This window comes from Drosophila arizonae, chromosome 5, assembly GCF_054131065.1.
Source record: "Drosophila arizonae isolate 15081-1271.41 chromosome 5, UAZ_ARI_1.0, whole genome shotgun sequence".
In the NCBI taxonomy this organism is placed as follows: domain Eukaryota; kingdom Metazoa; phylum Arthropoda; class Insecta; order Diptera; family Drosophilidae; genus Drosophila; species Drosophila arizonae.
The window spans coordinates 18,852,972-18,874,335 of NC_142925.1; the positions used below are offsets into that span (position 1 = coordinate 18,852,972).

At 38.5% G+C, this 21,364-nt stretch overlaps 2 protein-coding genes and 1 long non-coding RNA gene across 3 annotated transcripts in view; 1 reads left to right on the forward strand and 2 right to left on the reverse strand.

The window, feature by feature from the left end:
• otk (protein tyrosine kinase 7) overlaps positions 1 to 17,508 on the reverse strand; it is a 28,613-nt gene extending 11,105 nt beyond the window's left edge. Inside the window, exons 1-3 of the mRNA XM_089469404.1 lie at positions 16,149 to 17,508; positions 8,579 to 8,713; positions 8,338 to 8,496 (exon numbers count right to left, since the gene is read on the reverse strand). Of these exons, the coding sequence (XP_089325530.1) occupies positions 8,338 to 8,496; positions 8,579 to 8,713; positions 16,149 to 16,209 (355 nt within the window). The 5' untranslated portion in view covers positions 16,210 to 17,508. The remainder of the gene's footprint in view (positions 1 to 8,337; positions 8,497 to 8,578; positions 8,714 to 16,148) is intronic.
• LOC149268628 (uncharacterized) lies at positions 385 to 956 on the forward strand. The gene is made up of 2 exons (XR_016270192.1): positions 385 to 589; positions 653 to 956. It is a non-coding gene; the product is annotated as an uncharacterized LOC149268628 (long non-coding RNA).
• LOC149268629 (RNA helicase MOV-10-like) lies at positions 1,044 to 6,790 on the reverse strand. Its single transcript, XM_089469405.1, has 2 exons — positions 3,027 to 6,790; positions 1,044 to 2,963 (listed from the first exon to the last, which is right to left on the reverse strand). The coding sequence occupies exons 1-2, from the start codon at positions 3,895 to 3,897 to the stop codon at positions 1,561 to 1,563; spliced, it is 2,274 nt and encodes a 757-aa protein (XP_089325531.1). The 5' UTR covers positions 3,898 to 6,790; the 3' UTR covers positions 1,044 to 1,560.
• Positions 17,509 to 21,364: the final 3,856 nt, after the last annotated feature.

Consider the following 21,364-nt stretch of genomic DNA (forward strand, 5'->3'; position numbering starts at 1 on the left):
GTAAGGGTATCTATGGACTGGCAGACTTGTAATTTATAAATGCCTGCATATGTATTGTTCATACATACGCACATATGTACATGTATATATTCATATCTGCATGTGTGTGCATACTATTAACAACTTGAGAGCATTATAAAAAAGAGCGATAATAATTCTGGTTTCATCGCATGACATACTATTTAACACACTGGTCAATGCGAAATACAAGTTAGGTTTATTTGATTGTTATTCGCTGAAAAAGACACTACTTTATAAATACAAACACTGACCAGAGATACTCTGGTCAGTGATACAAATTGTGATTTCGCCTCTTAAAATTTAATTGATCAATATTTATGTAATCGATATATCGATAGTATTTTAGTATTTTTAGCAATCCATACATGTGGGCACACTGCTCCAAAATAAGTTTAAACAAGTATATGTGCATATACATGCATACATACTATATGTACATATCTACATTTATGTATGTACGACGTACATTGTACGTTATTTATGAACGAAAATGAATATTTGTTGTGAACAGTTAAAAATAAATTCCCTGTGTCATCTTAAACTTACTTCAGTTTGTTTATAGCTGTATGTATGTAACAAACATATTTGAGTATTTACTTTTTGTAACTATCAACAGTATTTTAATCCTTAGCAAGGTATAGAAAGTATGCTTACGACGCTAGATTAGGTTGAGGTCTAATTATCGAAAGGAAGCTCTATCAACAAAGCAACAGGAACATCTGTTAACACCTGCACCCCACCTGCTGGAAAGATAGTGGAAGGAGATGCAGAAGGCAATCATCAGTCACAGGTTGATGTATTGCAGCACAAAACAAAATCCTAAACCATGGAATGGTTGAGCAGAAACCACAATAATGTAAACAATTGTTTCGACCCGAGCTGGCAACCATAAAAGAATGAGATACGCGAAGTAAACTTGTCCCGAGTAAACAATACTTACAGCGCATCTAAACTTAGAGGGGCGGGCAACAAAATTAGAGGTAGCCGTGGCAGTGTGGCGGTAATTTCTGATTATCGCTGATACTTAAAGCCGTTTGTCGGGTTTCTGTCTTAGCACGATCCACAAAAAGTTTGGAAAGTGTGCACGTAGAATCGAATAGGTTAGCTGATAAGATAGGCCGCACCACACTGCACTGCATTGCACTGCACTGCACTTTGGTATTGTAGTCAAAATGTAATTAATTGATAATTGAGAATTGTTTATTTTGCGTACAAACGGCTATTTTTTTATTTAGTTCACAAAAAAAGAAAGGAAGTATGCATGTCAAAAAAAGGGAATTCATAGAAATGGTTGACTCTGTGGCAGAGACGCTTAAGCAGCTTATATTGACCTATTTGAATGCTTCAGTGGAATAGAAATGAATATATGTATGTAAATTGAATAAATATATATGCTGTAGTTGAAGCATTTATGTATTTATGCATATGTATGTATATGTACCATGCAGTAATTATATAAGAAATTATATATTATATTAATTATATAAGAATATATGTAGCTGCTGATTATTTTTGTAGCTTTGAAAATGTTACGTTTTTTTAAATCCATTCGGTTTTTGGTCCTCTCCATATATCAAGATCTTTTAACTTCTTTACAAGGTAGTCCGTAGAAGCGACAGAGGAAGAGCTACTTGCTGCTGCATCGGCTTCCTTTACCTTTCCCTTTGGCACCTTTCCACTCAGACTTTCTGATTTTTGATGATGGTGATATGATTCAAGTCGAATTTTCTGATCGACCTTTTTAATGTCCTCTAGAAAGGTGCCACGCAGCTTGCATTTGTTGATGATGTGTTGAAAATCCTCATTTTGGCTCAAACTCTCCGGATTGCCAATCAGTATCATCAGATACTTGGCACGGGATAGCAATACGTTCACGCGCCTGGGATTAGATAGAAAATAAGGACGCATAAATGAGCTAACTAATGATACAATGATTATTGGCTTTTCACGGCCCTGATATCTCTCCACACTTCCAACCTCCACGTCCCAGCTGAGCATATTTTGTAAGCGCTTGCATTGAGCCAAATATGGTGTGATGATACCAATTTCGTCCGGCTCCACTTGTACACCGTCACCGAGGCCATCTTTTAGAAGATGCTTCACAAACCAATCGACCGCCGTTGCCTCCAGCAGATTGAAGCTGCTAGTGGAATGGTGTTCGCGCTCCGTTTTTCCGTACGTGGCACAGAATAGGATTGGAAACTCTCCATTTGTTGGCAACAAGCTCCAGTTGGCGGCTTTGTTAACTACCTGAAGCGGAGCCATGGGTATTAGCTGATTATCGTAATAAAGCTGGTTGTAGATGCCAACGATCTCAGGATGGGATCTGTAATTCCGCCGCAAGCGTATCTGCAGTCTGGTATCATAGCTGCCATCGTCGTCCACCTTGTACAGCTTGTTAAGTAGCAGGCGTTCCATTAGGGATTTGTCCAATCCCAGCGATGCCGCACGTTTATTTTTTATGACTGGACCCAATTGCTTGTGGTCTCCGGATAGTATAACATGGCAATTTATACTTTTAACGCCTGCAATGCCCATCAACGCCTCGGCCTCCATCGATGCGGCCGCCTCATCAATGAAAATATGAGAAAATTTGTTGTATTGAGTCAAGAAATACATTTGGGCAACGCCGCATAATGTAGCCACAACAATTTTACAGCGCTCCAAGATATTTATAAACCATTTACCAGCTGCTGGACGCAAACATTTGAACATTTTTTTGAGATTTGGATCTATGCGCTTGTTGTAAGAACCCGAGTAAATGCGTACAAATTCCATTTTCGTTAAATTTGTCCAATATTTTTTAGCCTTAAGAGCTTCGCATATTCTCAAAGCAATTGTGTCACAGGCTGAGTTCGAGCCAGATGTCACAATAATATGTGCGTCACGTTGGAGATATAGCTGTAGTATAGCCTCGACAATAGTTGTAGTTTTGCCAGTACCTTTAATGGATAATTGCGTTAAGGTGTTGGATCGAATCGGTCAAGAAAAAATGAGTCATTTACCTGGAGGGCCAAACACAATGTAGGGCGCGCTACTGTTAGGCCCAGCTATGATCTGACGTACGGCTAGCAACTGTTCAGGGTTTGTTGCTATCGATTCGTTGATTAAAGAATGGGTTTGAAGTTGATCGTCCAACGATTTTTGATGATTCAAGCTCTGGGATTTGGATTGCGGAAAAAGGTATCGACACGTAGCATCGCACTTAGCCAGCATGGATAGGGCATTATACATTAAATTAAATGGTATTCGAGAAGAACGAAAGATGATGTCGAACTTTTTATCAATCACATAATGCGGATCTATAGGCATACTATCTGATCGCGGAGCGTGGATATCTTCTTCTTCTTCTTCTATTTCCATTTGGAGACTTTTCTTGATTTCTTTTTGGCACAACTTAAACCAAACTTTTTTGTGTTTTACCATCGTAATTTTACCAACGTGACGGTGATTTGTTTCTGGTTTACAAGGAAGATTCTCGAACTCGTGCGGAGTTAAGCAGAAGATGCGTTCTGCTGGTAGGGGTGAAGCCATCGCACTTTGCTCCGACACGAGCACCACTTCGTCCATGCCAGGGCTCAAAACGTCTTCGGCTTTATTTGCGATGCCCGCCGACCTCAAATTTATAAAGAATTCCTCACGCGCCATATCATAATCTACGTGGTAGCTGTGCTGCATTAGATTCGCATACAGGTCCATTTCGGCTATGTCCTCAATGCTAAGCAAAGTTTCGAGCACTTTGGCGACATTATCGCGGGTCAATTCACGCGTATGCAGATAACTGGCCAATTCAGTGCTAGTTGCTGCCAGATCCCTGTCCGTAAAGCCTCCCCTGAAGGCTTTCAACATTTTATCTGACGGCTTCCAATAAGACATCGTTAAGCTGTCTTGTCAGGCTCGCGATCAATTCGAAACTGATCAGTTCTGTGAAGTCCCCGAATTGCAAGCGTTAGCTTTTCCTCAAAGCTTCACGTATCGATATATCGATACCGATGATAAATAATTTCGCAGTGCATCGGCTCGTTGTTTGTTTGTATTTCCTTAGATTTCTTAAAAATCACCGTTAAAGCCTTTTTTCTTTGTCAACTGCGCAGCCATATGCATACATACATATGTATGTCCATATGTGTATGTAGAAAAACAAAGCTTTAAACTGCATTATTTCAGCAAATGTTTTTTTTTTTTTTTTTTTTTTTTTTTTTTTTTTTTACAAATACAATTTCAATTATATCAATTATGAAAATATGAAATTATCCATATATGAAATTATCCAATTTTTGTTTTCTCGACAAATGACTATAGAAATATTATTACTTACTTCGATTATATGGATACAAAATTACTAAAACAGCACACATATATGTATGTATACATACATATGTACACATATATACATACATTCAGGTGGATAGCCAAAGATTTCCTCTCACATATATGTATATATGCATTAAATATTTTCCAAGAAACAAATAATTATCATTAAATAAAGTTGAACCGTTGACCATGCAATAGATGACTGTCAGCTCGCAATCTAAATCTTTTATCTCCATTTATTTTGTCCCGTTTCTGACTGGCGATTCTCGCGACAAATTTATGACCAACTAACCAGAGCGCCATTTGGTCTAAGCCCAGTGCTCAGACCTTCTATCTGCGCTGTCGTATCTTTAATTAAAGTTGGCCGCTCTCTGAGCTTTCAAATTAAAACGCCAAGCATTCGATTATCTGAGAGTGAAAATATTTTCAGATCTACTCAATTGCTGAAACTTTTTGGTAATGATCAACTCGTGTAATTGCAAGTGAAGGAAGCTGGCAGTGCAGTTGCTTGACTCGCAGATACCCCTTAATAGATAATACTATGGCTATCTTTGGTATGACATTATTTTCAATGTGAGGGAGTTTAGGGAGTTTAGTTAAAATGAGGGATGTTCTAGATAACGTAATATACCTTCGTCTAATTTTATTCCGTGCGTTGGAAAAGTAAAATAATAAATTTAATATACCCGTTTAATCCATTCACTTTAGTCTAGAGTGTGTTAAATAGACCAGACTGAAGGCGAGAAAGGGACGATGCGAGAGAATGCGATAAATAGATTGACAGAGGGAGAGAGAGAGAGAGAGAGAGTGAAACACGCCAAAAAGCTGACTACAATTTCCGTCTGCGTCCCTTTAATGTTTTCAAGCTTGGGCTCGTAAAATTTTATGCGTTTTTCCGGCATTCACCAAATGAAAATTATCCACATGGCCCACCGAAAAATATAAGAACCCAGCTTGCTAACTGCAGTCAACTTGAACTTGTGTAGCTCACAGATACAACAACAACCAACAACAACAACAAAGGCAACAGCATTGAATGGGGGTGACGGTGTGCGCAATGCCGACTGGGCAGGGTGAAAAGGGTAGCATGGGGGAAAGGAAAGTGTGGGTATCGCTGCTCTGAGGGTTGGTTTGTCCACAGCGTGGTTGCCTATTCGCTTGTACCACCTCCCCCCGCCCACCTTCTCTTTTATGCTGTGTGTCTTTGCATTTTGTTTGGTTTTTATGACTTTGGCTGGCTCCTCGGTTGCCATTGTTGTTGCTGTTGCTGTTGCCATTTCTCATTTTATGTTTATGTTTCGTGTTAATGTTGCATTTCATTTCCATGTACATTTCAGCATGCCCGTTGCCTTGGATTACTGAGACCCCTCCTGCTGCAAAAGTATCCAACTTCGTCTCCATGGCACACACACACACACACACTTAGCACAGCTCAGCTGTTGGTCCGTGTGTATCCTTGAGTTATCCTTGCAGCGAGAGAGTCCAACAACCCCTTTACACTGTTTGTCTCTTCCACATTCACAGTCTGTCTCTTTGTCTGACTGGCTGCCAGTCGTCTGGCTCTAGTCTGACTCTGTTTCAGTTACGTTTGCCTTTGCTATTGCTATTGCTATTTCTTCTGCTCAGCTGAGTTGAGTCGAGTTGACTTGGTCCTTTTTCTACTCTGTCTGCTCGAGTCCGTATAGCCATCAGTTAGCTCTGCACTGCACAAATACTGCAATTCATATGCGTGCGGCGTTGCATCTATTTGATTGTATATGCATTGCATTCAAGCATACTATTATTTCATTGTTTTTGCTACGTTATAAACAAAATCAATTCTGCCGAGCTGCTGGTGTAAATAATAATTTGTTATCGATGCAGATCAATTTTTTTTATTTGAAACACTTTAAGAAATTGTTGTGTTTAGTTTACACAAGGCAAGAGAAGATCGTATTTGATTTTAATCGATATTGATATTGATATTGATAAATGTCGCTTTACTTGAATATTTAATTGTAATGAGAAAAGTTCCAATCAAACATAAAGAATTGGCCAGCAACGCCATCTATTGGCGGGTAGATGAACGATGACCCTATGCATCTTTTAATAGCCACCGTTTGCCTCTGTAGAATTCAGGAGTGGGGCACACACATTAACCCACTTAGCGCTTGGCCATTCGGTGGCGCCACAGCGTATATATCTGTGGCATCCATACTCGAAAACTCTAAATAAATTGTATTCTTATGCCTCGCTCTTGTCTGAAGACATTTAGCGACCTTTCAACAGAGCGAGTTGCCAGAGAGTGCCAGCTGCCATTAAAATCAAGTTCCAAAAACTACAAATTAATTAGTTAATTAATTAGCTAAAACACTTGAGTATAGAGCGCGCGAGACGCTATAAATTGGTTGGAGTTATGCTGCAGCCTCTTTGATCAGTTAGCAGGCGGTGCTGACAGCAAGCAGCAGCAGCAGCAACAGCAGCAACAAGCAGCAGCAACACATGCAACACATGCAGCACATGCAGCACAGATTGTGCATAAAACTTCCACACACTTTGTTTACTTGCACACACAGCGGGCCGAGCGGGGCGGGGCAAAAGGGTGCCAAGCGGGCCAAGGGGCAGCGACTGTTTGTTAAATTTATGCATTTTTCTGCTTAAAGGCAATGCAACTAAATGAACATCAATCACATGACGCCGACTCTGACGAGGGGCACAAGAACAGGAACATCAACTGCAACTGCAACTGCAACTGCAAATGCAACTACACTTGCCACTTGACTGCCTGGATCTTCTTCATTCTCCTTCTCATTCTCTCTCTCTCTGTCATTTCGTATTTCTTTTGCTGTGTGTGTCTTCGTTTTGGCCACGCAACGCTGGCTGGTAAATGCATTGCACTGCACTTCCTGTACACAGGCAAAGCAGGAGGCGGGGCATGAGGCAGGCGGTTGTTGTGCGTGACGTATGTACATCAAAAGTTTTGCTTTTTATCTTTCATCAATGTTGCTGCTGCTGCGGTTGTTGTTGTTGCCTTTGTTACTTGTGTGTTTTTATGCGTCTGCACCTTTGCCTGATTGCACCTCCGATCAGGCAAAGCGCTAGCCGGAAAAGGGAAGTCAGCTAATGCTAGACGGGCCTAATCATAAATTTAGTACCAATCTCTTGTTATTTACGCTAACGACAGATAGTAGACAATTTCAAATAAGTCATTATTATATTTAAATATGCGTGCTATTCCTGTATTTATCTGGTTAAACTTTAATGAATATATAATATTAATTAGAGTTGAAGGCCTTCAACATTTTAATTTTAAAATGCAACCCAAACCAATACCTTTAAAAAATTGAATTTATTTATAATTATTTTGAAAATTAATTAAAAACTAAATAAATTGCAAGTTTTGCATTTTAAAATTTATTTAGAGAAAAAAAAACTTTGCATAAAATGCTTTGTTCATCTTTAGAACATATAAATATATATGTATGTTTAAATTCATATTTAAATAATTAAGTATAGTATATTTCAGTTAATTGCATTGTTAAGATACCAAATTTGAATGACACTGCACTTAATTGTGTTAATATAATTTATTATAAACTATTAAAAGCTTTGCGCATAAAGCTATTATATAAAGTTATTATATATATATATCACATATACATGATAAAGGACGAATAAAAAAGAAATTCTTTTTTAATAAAAAAAAAAAAAAAATGGAAGGAAATATGTATGAGATTATATACGATGGATTTTTAAAATCTCGCTTTAGAAAATATTTAGAAGAACATAAAAATTTCTTCTTTAAAGGCGATGCTCAGAATTGGTTTGCTTGCAAATTGACCAAACCCTAAGGAACTGGTTTTAGCAAATATAATATAGACGATAACTATACAGACAGCTCCGACTTAATATTTGTTAAGTTCAGTTAAGAGTTCACTTAAGCTCATCTACATTTTACATTTTACCAAGCTCTTTCATAATCATGGTCAACGCGTTAGTTTAGTCTTTGGTTCGGGTACTCACATATCACGCTCAATTTAGCTGGCGGCGATGCCTGCCTGGCTCCACTGGCCGCGCTGGCTGCGATGCACACGTAATCGCCGGCATCCTCGCGCTGCACCGACTCGATACGCAAATTGGAGCCAATTTGCAGGACGCGGCTGTCGTATCTGATTTGCTGACCTGCAATGGCATTGAAGGGCGGCAGGAGTGTGTGAAGCCTTAGTCACGATGTCGAACTAACTCTGGCATAATGAATACTCACCATTATGCAGCCACTCATAGTGCAAGTCGCCGGAGGGCCCGGTGGCCTCGCAGCTAAAGTCAGCGGCGTCGTTCTCAACGATGGCTTGGCTCTGGGGCGGTAGAGTGAAGCGCGATGAGCTGGCCGACGCAGATGCTTTAATGAAATATGACAGAAAGAAAAGATAGATTATGTGTGTGCTGCATGACATATGAATACTATGAATGAGTATGAATATGAATAGCTGACCTAAGCAAATATGAAATTAAAGGTTTCCCTATTCATGACCTGAAACTTTCAAACTACGACTTTCACATTTAATTCTGCGCCTTAATTTTGGCATAACTCTTCTTAAATTTAAAAAACTTAGGTGAAAAGTAACCCATTTAATGAAATGTGTAGAGGGTCGCAGGACTCCACAGCCATTTAATATAATTAACGAAAATTGCATTTAGCATAATTGCGTTTAATTAAGGTAGTTTAAGCAAATTAAATGCGCTTAAGCGGCTCAAATTACAGTGTTTAAGCTAAATGCAATTTTGTTAAGCGCCAAATGGCAAAAACAAAATATTACAAAGCATTAAAACACAGGCGCAGTTGCGTGTCGGAAAAACAAAAAATTACATACAATATGTGTTTAAAAATATGTAAAAAAACATTTAAGGGCTTATAATACAGGCACTTCAAATACTCTAGGATATTTATTGTTTATGTTTATATGTGATTGTTATATGTTATAGGTATTGTTATAATGTTATATGTTATGTTATTTTTATGTGTATGTTATGTTATATGTTATGTTATATGTTATAGTTCTATGTTATATGTTATATGTTATCTGTTAGTATGTTATTGTTGTATGTTATATGTCTTTTTATTTTCATGTGTTATATGTTTATGTTTATGTTTATGTTATCTGTTTTATGTTATGTTTATATGTTATTATAGTTATCTGTTTATGTTACTGTTTTGTTATCTGTTTTATGTTATATGTTCTTGTTTCTGTTATCATTGTTTTTCTTGTTTATCTGTTCTCTGTTCTTTGTCTATTTGTCTCTGTTACTATTTATTGGTTCCTGTTTTTCTCTGTTCTCTGTTTCTCTTGTTTACTGTTCTTTGTTATATGTTATATGTTATATGTTATATGTCCCCTTTGTTAGGGTATAAACTGGTATAAACACAAAACAACGACGTACTCTGCGCTGATGCACAGCATAATTAAAAGCCTCGCCCTGGCCCTGTGTCTGGGCTATACAAAAAATACAGTCCAGTAAAAAGTGCAGGCGAATATTTTAATGCAATCAGCCGGCCGCAAATGGAATTTATGGCAGATATAATTTATTTTTGGTTTAGTGTACAAATAATAAAATATCTACAGATATATGTATGTGTACATATGTACATATATATTTATGATCAAAGGGAGAGTTTAATCGCACTTGGAAATGGCTAGGCTAGATGGGTTTAAAGGATTGTAAGAGCAATATTTTGCATATCAGTAAACAAATATTGTTTCGACGTGTATTAAAGGTAAAAGGGGAAAACCAACTATTATTCTAATATAACTTCTTTCTAAAGTTTTTCCAGACGTGTCTGTATTATATAGTTGTTGAACCCCTAAGCTTACGCTTGCCTACATAAAGATTACCATTAAGGTAATTCGCATAAGGCGCCACCTTACACACACACACATAAAACAGAAACTTCCATTAAACTGTTTTACCTGGGAACACAAAGAGGCAGAGAAGGAAGAGAACTAAGTAAAAGGAAACTTGGCAAGCAATTCAGCGACGATTATTTTTGATTGTGGTACGAGCCGTGGGGATCTCTTTTAAGAGGGAACCTGAGGAGGAGCAACAACTACAAAACGAAGGCCATTATATTTGGGCACTAATTGAAGCAATTTGAGAAAACACCTCGACAAGACAGCAGCAGGAACAGCTCCACTTTGAGGCGGGCAGGACACGGAATCAATAAGCAGTCCAAAGCAGCCAGCAACATCATTAAACTCATTTGGTTTGTTCTGGTTTTCATTGTTGTTGTTGCTGTTGCTGTTGTTGTTCGCGATGTTCAGGCTGTTGTTGGTTGGAGCTTTTGGCAAATCATATGCCAGTCACATAGCCAGCGACGTGTTATGATACACCACAAAGTCGGAGCCACAAAGTCAACCACAAAGGCTGTCAGGCAGGCGCTTGAGTCTTTCTACCATCCAACCAAGCAACGAACAACGAACAGCCAACCAGTCAGTCGGTGCGTCAGTGCGTCAGTGAAGCAGAATCGATTTAATTTGTTGTTGCAACCAGAGTCCCAGCTCGCTGCGTCCCTCTCGCTCTGCCTCTTCCGCTCTCTCCCCCTCTTCCTCTTCAAAGGCGTCGATTAAAGAAATATGCGCCCCCGGTACGGCTCCGTTCGATTCGGTTTATTTCGTCTTGATTGCGCTGACGTGAGCGAAAAAGTCAAGCGCAAAGCTGTGTATGGACGAGGGCCAGGCTCAAGTTAAGAAAAAAAAAAAAAAAAAAAAAAGTGAATCTCCAGCACGTCGGAGAGTTTATACACTTTATAAGTAGACTGATCCTAAGAGAGTTTGCCTGACATTTGCCACTCATATTACATAGTCTCCATAGCTATGATAATTATATACAAATAGAAATATTTCCCTATAACAACTAGAGTATTATTGAGACATCTCTTTTTATGTATATAATCGGTTCCGTTACATAGTTCGTGAGAAATCTGTAATACCCTCTGGAGGCCTATAGAAATGTGTTGATACGGCAGGCTGGACACAGTCCAAGCAGCGGGACTCCAGCTCCAGCATCAGCTACATAGCTTCCCCTTCCACGGCTATCTGTCCGTCTATCAGATGGTCAGCCTGACTGCGTGTGCGTGATAATTAGTTCGTTTGTTTGCGCTACATTCGAGTGGTCGAGTTCCGTAATGGTCCAATACCGAAATCAGACAGTCGGCGACCAACTGCTGGGGCACAGAAAATTGTGTGGGGCAACATTTGTCGATTAAGCGCAATGAATGCGAAAATATCGCCGTAATAATCAGGAGTCCGAAACAGAGATCTATCTATGTGCGGCACAGTCAGCACTTGAATTAGACTCTGGATAGGCTGCTGCTTGTTATTGTTATCGAAAGCAACAACAACAATAGAGACAGACTGGCAGACAGACACCATGGGTGGCGTTTGATTTGCTTGGCAGACTAAAGCAGAGGCAGGCGAAGAAGGAGACGGAGACGGCGGCTGGCACGGGGAATGTGAAGGAGACAACAGCCAAAGGAAAAACTCAGCTGTCAGTCAAGAATTTCTGGCATTTCTAGAGTCAGCATTGGGAAACCTTTTGGAAAACTGCAAGTCAACATGGGAAAGGCATTCAAACAACGAAGCAGCCAACCTGAAGGAGACACAGAGATAGCGATAGAGAGAGAGAGAGAGAGAGGGCAAACTGTGAATGAAAGCTCGAAATGAATGTGCATGACAATTACACGTCAAAAGTTTGATGTAGGACTTGCAACAAGGCGAAACAGCAACAAAAACAGCGACGAATCAAAGTAAAAAGCAATGAAATGCCATAATATACAGTAAAATGGGAAAATAAACAAAAAGACAAAATAACAAAGTAAAAGGATGTCCATTTGTCCGATGCTTGTTTAGTCACTCTAGTCACTCCAATGACGTGACCTTTCATACCCTGTTATTGTTGTACAAAAGTGTAACAAAAGTGCTTGAAATTGGGGAAGATAGAGAGACAGAGAGAGACAAATATCCAGAGAGAGAAAGAGAGAGAGAGAGAGGTAGAGCTTTAATAGCTATAGAGGTGGTAAAACATGGTTTCTTACATATATACATATACAATAACAAATACATATAATTTAAGATTGCTTGTAAAAATCTTTCAAAGTGAATCAAAGTATATTGAAATATGCATAAGAAACCATTTTTATGTGCTTATATGCAATTTATACAATTTCGGTTTTTGTTAAAATTTACCCCCCACCTCTAAATTCACCCCCTCACCCTCACTTTTGTAAAACGCGTATTTCAAATACTAGAGACTTGTGCTTTGGCAATTACATGCATATTCATGTTATAATCATAATCTAAAAGTTTCATGAAGATCGTACGTCCACAAAAAAAGTTATTAAACAATTAAGTTCTCATAGTAAGCGCACACTGCAGCCCATGCGTGTTTATGCGTGGGTGCTTGTGTGTGTATGTGTTTGTGTATGTGTGTGTGTTTCTTGTGTAAGCTGAAAGACGCGAAAAATTATTGAAATAGCTAGCACTCCAATTTTATGGGATCTTAAATCATAAATCTATATAAAACCCTATTTGTATTCAAATATAATCAAAGTACATATACTTTTAAGACTGTTTACGCAAATCTTTCAGAAGTAATTAATAACGAATTTTTAGCTCTTCATATAAAAACACGAAATGTTTTGTATTTTGAATACTTCTTAATTTTTAATCGGAATGCTTCGACTGCGGCAATAACTATCTATAGAAGTGACTGTCTGGTTGATTCACTCAGATATAGAAGTCTTCGCTCTCAGTTATAGTAAACAAGTCTGATTTTTGAACTTAGCTGAACATGGACACCTATTTAATGACCCATTCCAAATATCCAGAATGCTTTAAGTGAATTTTATTTTATGGCAAAGGTTTCCAAAATAAAAATTTAAAAATTCGCTTTAATAAAAATTATGAAAATATAATAAAATAAAGTATTATGTACTTTATATTAATTTCAATAAATAATGTTTAATATTTAATATATATTATATTACGAACTCTCAGCGAAGCATTTGTAATTTCATTTTTTTATAAAAATATCAATTTTAATTATAAAATTCTATGCATTCAGTAATCCAAAAGTTGAGCCCGAAACCATATGTGCGAGCATACACATGCATATGCATATGCATATATACATACATACATATATCATCTTCTCGCGGGCTCCAGCAACTCGTTGAATAATGTGAAGTGGTTTCAACGAGTCTCTGGCCCATCTAATCCGAACACACAGCGAAACAATGCTCGATGTGAGTGACTGAGGGACCCTAGAGATTTGCAATACACGTCTAATTCATGCAATTATGAGTGCTCGACATGAACTTAAAGTTTGCCATTGGTCCTAAAAAAAAAGGGGGCAAGTTGTGTGGTGGCTGCATATTCATATAGTAGTTGCTGCCTCTCATGTCAGCTGCCAGGCCAGAAGATCTCTCTGGCTCTCAGTGTGCTGTGTGTGTGTGCGTGTGTGTAGGTTGGCCGGCTTGGTAGGGCATGGCATGGCATGGCATGTTGCATGCAGCATTTTGCATGCTTGAATAACAAATTATGAGTGCCACACAAAGACTCGCACAGCAAGAGGATAGAAAGTGTGTGTGTGTGAGAGAGAGAGAGAGAGCGAGAGGGAGTGAGCGAACAAGACTGCCTTATTATTTGCCATACAAATAATGGACGCTGAGCGTTGCACAGATTTGAAATATGCACCATGCCACAGGCAATGAATGCGACGTCGACTGCGACTGCGACTGCGACGGCGACAACGATTCTGTTCCCAGCTCGAGTTCTGGCTCCGGTTGCCTTTTGTCTGCGGCTGTTTGCCTTTGTGCTACTTAACAGTCAGCAGTTTTAAGCGTGTCCTGTCAAACACAAAACACAAAATACACACACATACACACACGCACACAATCACATTTTCACACACACTCACACACCCACAGAATGTGCTTGTAGTTTTGCATAATTGTGCTCTACGAAATCTCAATTCCTCAAGCGTCAAATGCATTTGATTAGCTGAATTTTCGGCGTCGCTTGCCGCACTTCAAGTGCCACTGACGATCCTTTTTGTCTGTCTGCCCGGCAGGTCCTGCCTCTCTGCTTCTTATCCTGTTCATCCCTCTCTCCCTCTCCTTCTTTTCTTTGTCTTGTGTTATGTTCTTGGCATTGTTTGCATTGCTTGTTCTTTGCCTAACGACTTTATTTTGAACTTGGCCGGCATATCCTTGCAGTTCCGCTCATCATCTTCTCTCAGTGCTGTCCCTTTGGCTAGGGACATGCACAGGCCCAGGACCCTACTCTCTGCTCTAGCTCGGTCGCTTGTGCCGGCTGCCTGTTAATTGACTCATTTTGCGCGCCGTTTGCTTTCAGATTCAATTGCTGCGGTCGCTGTCGGCTTCTGGGCTCACATCTCGCTTTAGTTTCGTAATTCGAGCTCAATGGGCTTGGGTTGGGTTGTGTTGGGTTGGGTTTGGCCAGGGTTTGGTTTGGTTTCTTTGAGGAAGCCAGACCATTGGAACTGCACAGAATTTGCACAATGAGCCCTGAGCGCTGAGCACCTACAACTTGGCTTAAGAATGGAAATGGAGTCGACTTATTACGCTAGCCGACTTTCTATGGCAGCCAGCTTACCTTGCACAGTCTAGTTAGGTATTGTGCAGGTGAGCCAAAGGCGAACTCGAGCGTTCTATTTTACATTTTTATGCTTGGTTAAAAAAGCAATGCAAGTGAGTTTTTTTTTTTTTTTCATTCTATTGAATTTTAAATGCAGTGTTATGTAATAGTGGTATATATTTATATATATATTACAAAAAATATATATTTATGAAATCTAGTTTTAGCAGTAATATACATATATCATATAACATATTTCTTTTATCAACCAGCTCAGTGAATTTCTGCATTTTAAAGAACATGGGAAATTTTTATGTGTTATATTACAGAAGTCTTCGTTATTTTCGTGGTCTAAGGCACAGGTTTAGTTATTGTCTACAACGAATTAGAATGTATTATGTATATATATTATTTGGTTTAAAAGTATTTGGAAAAATTTGGCTTAAGATCCTTTATACATATATTTGTATATAACTTTATATGTATGTATATATCATATTATCCTATTTAAAAAAGGGAACTTAGGATATATTGTTTTTATATATATTTATTAATTTATTTTTTATAGTTATAATTATATTTATTTATTTTTTATAATAATTTGTAATTATTTTTATAGCAAATATATATTATATTATTTAGCCAATAAGTATTTATACAAATAGTTTTAGGTTTTCTTTTATATATTGTATATTTATTGCGTATATATTTTGGAAGTTTATTGTTTTTTTTTCTCCACTTTCTACTTTTTTTTATAATATTTTATAGTATATATATGTTTATTTATTTTTATATGTTATATTATATGCGTTCTTTATATTATTCATAAACTATTTTTATTTTCCTAATCAGCTCTAGCTTTATATCTACTTCACTTCAATTTGATAATTGTCTTTTAATGAAGTCATTTAAAAGCGACGAATTTACTCCCACTACTTTTTCCTCCTAATTACCAGCATTGCAGCTGCTCTCCCCTTCAATTACTTTTCAATTGGCCATAAATATTAAGTCAACTCGACTCATGTCAATTCATGTCAACTGCTTGACTCAAAAGGACAATTGGAGCCAATGCTCTCTATCGCTTATCCCATTTAGCTATAAATATTTACTTAATATTATTCAATTCAGGTTTGCTTTTTGTATTTTGTTTCTCCCTGGTTTTCGGTCTTGAATCGCACTTACCCATCACAGTGAATGCCAGACTGAGCATCAACAACATATTCATATCCATGACGATGGGCATCCTCAGTCAATTCGACGTCGTTGTGGAGTGTCTGAGAGTGTCTTCGCTTTCAGAGCTCTCTGAGCGAGCCAATTAGCAAACTATATGATAACACGGCACTCACACAATTACACAAGCACACACAGATACACAGATACACGATTGTGAATATTATGTGCTGACAAACTGATGATATATTCAAACTCGAAGTTTTGTATATGTATATGTATCCATGTAGTATATGTATATCCCTAGATGCCACAGTGGGGTATACGCTCGTAAGTGCAGCCACTCGAAAATGCACTCCACTCAACGCAATGCATGTGTAAATATTCAATATTTGGTTGCCAGCCCAGTCGGACGAGGATGATGACGACGATGACGACGACGACGACGGTGACGACGACGACGACGGCGAGGAGAAACGATAAAACGACGACAGCGATTCCAACTGATGACTGGTGACTGCCTTTTTTAACGCTTTGCTTTGTATCTGATGGCGGGGTGGGCTTGATATTTACTATAGACACTCAAATTAAATTGGTATTTACATAGTTGGAACGCATGAAATGCATTTATCACTGAACACGGCGACCAAAAGCAACAAAGATACGCACACGACTCACGGCACTTGCTTTTTTATATGCGATTGTTATTGTTGTTGTTGTTGTTGTTGGTTTGGTTTATGTTTCGTGGTTTTGTTTTGTTTTTTTTTATTTTTATTTTTTATCAGCGCCTAGATTGACAAGCGACAAGCAGCCAAGATACTCGTTGCCCGCTGCTGCCTCAGCTGCTGTCGTCAAATTGTAATGGCAGCGACACCGGCACCGACAAAGGTATCTAGATACACAAAATGCAGTGCCGAAGACGGGCCGCAGATTGCTTATGGAATGGGTTGCAGTTCAATTACCCAGGCCAGGCCACGGCTGGCATTCAGGCTGGCAGGCAGCTTAAAGCCGAACCGAAAACAACGTAAACGAAGCGCACACAAGGCGAGCGCAACAAATCAACTTAATTTGTATCCCAAAGATACAAAATATTCAATGCATTGCATCCTTGACGTGCCTGCGCAACCGAACCGGCTTTATATTTCCCTGCTATTTGTGGGTGCTTTGCCTCAGCTTCTACTGCTGCTTCCACTCTTATTTTTATTTTTATTTTATTTTGTGTATTCTTGTCGAGCTGCGAGGGGTGCAGCTGGCAGAGCCAAATACGTAGCGACCAGTCGCAGATACACGAAATACGAATTTCAGGAGAACCGCGTGCGTTCGACGTCTGTTTATTACTGAAGACAAACGGCAGTTGGAGTTGTTTGTGGAACCGGCTTTTTATGTTGCCTGCCAAATACTGGGAATGCCTGCAACGTTCTACCTTTCCGCCTGACTGGCTGTCTGCCGCTCTGCTTGTAACTCGACGTGTTGCCAGTATTTTGTTTGTAAGTGTTGCCGTGCGACAGCTGAAAAATACTGGGCGGTTGTGTTTGGCGCGTAAGCGAGCCGCTTTTGAAATAGGAAATGCAAATATGGCTTATAATCAGAGGAGATAGATTTTAACTGCAATACAGTATTGTTTGCAATTGTATAAGTTACAAGTTTAATTATTTATTATGTGAATATGTAATATTTAAAATATATATAAATTTGAATTATTTATAGGAATATAAAAATATTTAATTGAGCCGACATTCATTATTGACATATTAAATTGCATATCTATATAATATTCTTCAAATTATGTTATTTTCACTGATTAAAATAACGCTATAAATATTTTTTAATAAAAAATAAAAAATATGTATATATATAAATTATATTAATTATTATATAATATATGCTTTTTCCAATATTTTTATAATTATTAAAAATTATGCAATATTGCATTAAGATATTCATATTCAGTTCCATTCAAGGCATTCACAAACATATTTCATACGAAGCTACACATTCAAACAAATTTATTTTTATAAAAATAAAATAATAGGATTAACATGATTTTACTATATACGACTAAGTGACAACCTGTTTTAAGATGAATTTTAATGTTTGCCGCACTACAGTTTTAATATTATATTAATATCCTCACTCTTTATAATCATATCTTCACTCTTTTTTTATACCCTGAACCCATTTTCAATGGGAAATCAGGGTATAATGGTTTTGTTGAAATTGTACATGGAGAGGTGCGTGCACCCACAAATATAATTCTTGATCAGGGTGACGACTGGTTGATTGCTCCGCTTTCTGTCCGCTGTCGTCGCCGTATGTTGACGGTCGTTTTCAGAAGATATATAGAACTTCAATTTTTTTTAAATGTCCGTAATACAGCGCGCATATCAAGTTTATCATTAAAATTCGATAACTCATCCCGATCTTTTTTTATCGATAAAAAACCTTATCGAAAACCAGTTATAAAATTATATCTTCTACACCTTTATTGCTAGAGTCTCCAAATTTTTAATGTATGCTTACATGCAATTTATACAATTTCGGTTTTTGTTAAAATTTACCCCCCACCCTTAAATTCACCCCCTCACCCTCACTTTTGTAAAAAGCGTATTTCAAATACTAGAGACTTGTGCTTTGGCAATTACATGCATATCCATGTTATAATCATAATCTGAAAGTTTCATGAAGATCGTACGTCCATAAAAAAAGTTATTAAACAATTAAGTTCTTATAGTAAGCGCACACTGCAGCCCATGCGTGTTTATGCGTGGGTGCTTGTGTGTGTATGTGTTTGTGTATGTGTGTGTATGTGTTTGTGTATGTGTGTGTGTATGTGTATGTGTGTGTGTGTATGCGTTTGTGTATGTATGCGTGTGTGTGTGTGTATGTGTGTCTGTATGCGTGTGTGTGTATGTATGCCTGTGTGTGCGTACGTGCCTGTGTGTGTGTGTGTGTGTGCGTGTTTCTTGTGTAAGCTGAAAGACGCGAAAAATTATTGAAATATCTATTGCTCCAAGGGTTCAGGGGATCTCGTAGTCGAGCAGTCTCGACTAGAGCTTTCTTACTTGTTTATAAATAGTTTTGAGAAACTTGATTGCCTGATTAAGTCGGCTTTCAAATAAGTGGTAAACGCTAATCGCTTTCGATCCACGCAGACAATGCCAAATGAAGTTATCAACACTTATTGATTATAATCAGCTTCTGCTTTGGCAATAATGCGCCTTAATGGCTACGGGCACGAGTTGACGATGATTACAATGTATTTTGTAGCCTGGAATCGCACAGACCACAGGCTGGGCGGGTCTTATTAGGTGGGTTGCTGTGTTTACGACCGGCTGCACCGCTGGAGCGCTGCAAGAAGCTTCCGACTAAGACACAAAACGGCTCTGTTGACTACTGTGCGTGGTCTGACCGATTAAATGTAGCACTACGAGTGTGTATGTATGTATGTGTGTGTATGTGTTTTTCATTTTATAGTTTTCCGCTTTTTTTTACGATGCCTTTCAACCCCCAAATGAGCGAACCCAAAACAATTGCAACAGATCCTTTCGACGCGCCGCCTGACTGATACCCAAAAGTCATAAAATGCCTTTGCCATTTGTATATACATATATACTTGTGTGTGTGTGTATGAGAGAGGGGTGGTCTTCCTGATTAACAACGGCACAGCCCTGGGACTGCGGTTATCAAACGCCATCCAAAAATGTTGGGCCCGTCAATGCGCTTTGCCATTCCTATGCCCAGCGACAGTTATTGATGTCATAAAGTTGGAGATTTATGTCTGTCTACCCATTTGGGCTTATTTATATATTTCATTGTTTGAGCGAGCAAGCTGGATCGTCCCAGAACTGGCAAATGTAGTGTTAATAATATGTACAGAAATTAAAATCTAGAAATAAAGCGTTTACTTTAGTTATGTAGTTAGTTAGTTATATAAGAATTGAAGAGAACAGATGAGAAGCGAAAAGACATATTGATAATCGATCCGCCAGTTTGATTGTCAATCGTTCAATCAGCCAATCAAATGGTACTCTATGAATATATGCTTTATGAATTACAAGAATAGTTAGTTTAGTTATGAAAGAGCTAGAAGAAGACAAGATTTATCATCGATGGATCGATCCCTTAGTTTGTCAAATAGTACTCTATTAATACAGGGCTTATGATTCACTGGTGTTATAACGCTTACTATCTAGTATAAATTGTTAAGTATTCACAGCTGAGCATATTTTAGCACTCGATATATAACGCTGTTTACCTTTACTCAGCGGCTCGTATAATTTTACTACTATGTGTGCATGTGTATATAGTACATACATTTATATAGATATATACAATATACATATATCGGCATTGTCTGCAGACATCAAACATTTAAAGGCATTAAAATAACTTTTAGTAATGCGGCCTTTGCGTAGACTAAACAAAATAAACATTTCGAACAACTTTGGAGGTGTTTCGCTGCATTCTCTCTGTGCACTCGCCCCATAAACAAATGAGGCGAAAAAGTATCAAAAAAAAAAAAAAAAAACACAAACAGAAATAACAACAACAAAAAAGTCAAGAGAGTAGGAAAAACAAAAAAGGGAAATACGGAAGGGCAGAGGCCCCAGCAACGGGTTTTAATGCATGTCGATGTCGTCGCCAGCGCCGCCGCAGATCAAAGGCAGCCAATGGAGTAACCATGCGATGGAGGAGCGGCTGTGGGGATGCGGGGCGAGGTTTTGGGTCGTTTAATTGCACTTGCCGCTTTTTATCTGTGTGGATGTGTTGGTGCTGGTGGTGCTGGTGGTGCTGCCAGTGCCTCAGCCGGTTGTCAGCCTGCGCATGTGTAGTTGCCTTTGATGTGCCTGGACTATGGACTGCGGAGAGCTGAGAGCTCGAAGCTGGGGCTATGGGCGCATTTGTTTATGCGCATGCTATAAAAAACCATAAAATATGCATAAAACGCATAGGCAAAAAGGCAACTGCGATTGAAGTTGAACAGCAGGCAAACTAGATGAAAATGAACATGGAAATGGAAATGGGAATGGGAATGGAAAAGCAAATGGAAATCGAACTGAAATGAAGCGATTAAGTGCAAACGTTGGCAGTTCCTGGATAATGTCGTCGCAATGCCACAATCAAAGAATTCTGTGGGCAGTGGACCAAGTCGCGATACGAGCATTTCCTGTACTTAAAGAGAACAAAGAGTTAGAAATTTAGAGAAGTTGAGCAAGTGAATCAAATAC

Bases quoted from the DNA above. Each gene is read 5' to 3' on its own strand.
- LOC149268629 (XM_089469405.1), bottom strand. From the start codon at position 3,897: ATGTCTTATTGGAAGCCGTCAGATAAAATGTTGAAAGCCTTCAGGGGA. The intron at 2,964-3,026 runs GTAAATGACTCA...TATCCATTAAAG, and splicing joins CATTGTGTTTGGCCCTCCAG to GTACTGGCAAAACTACAACT.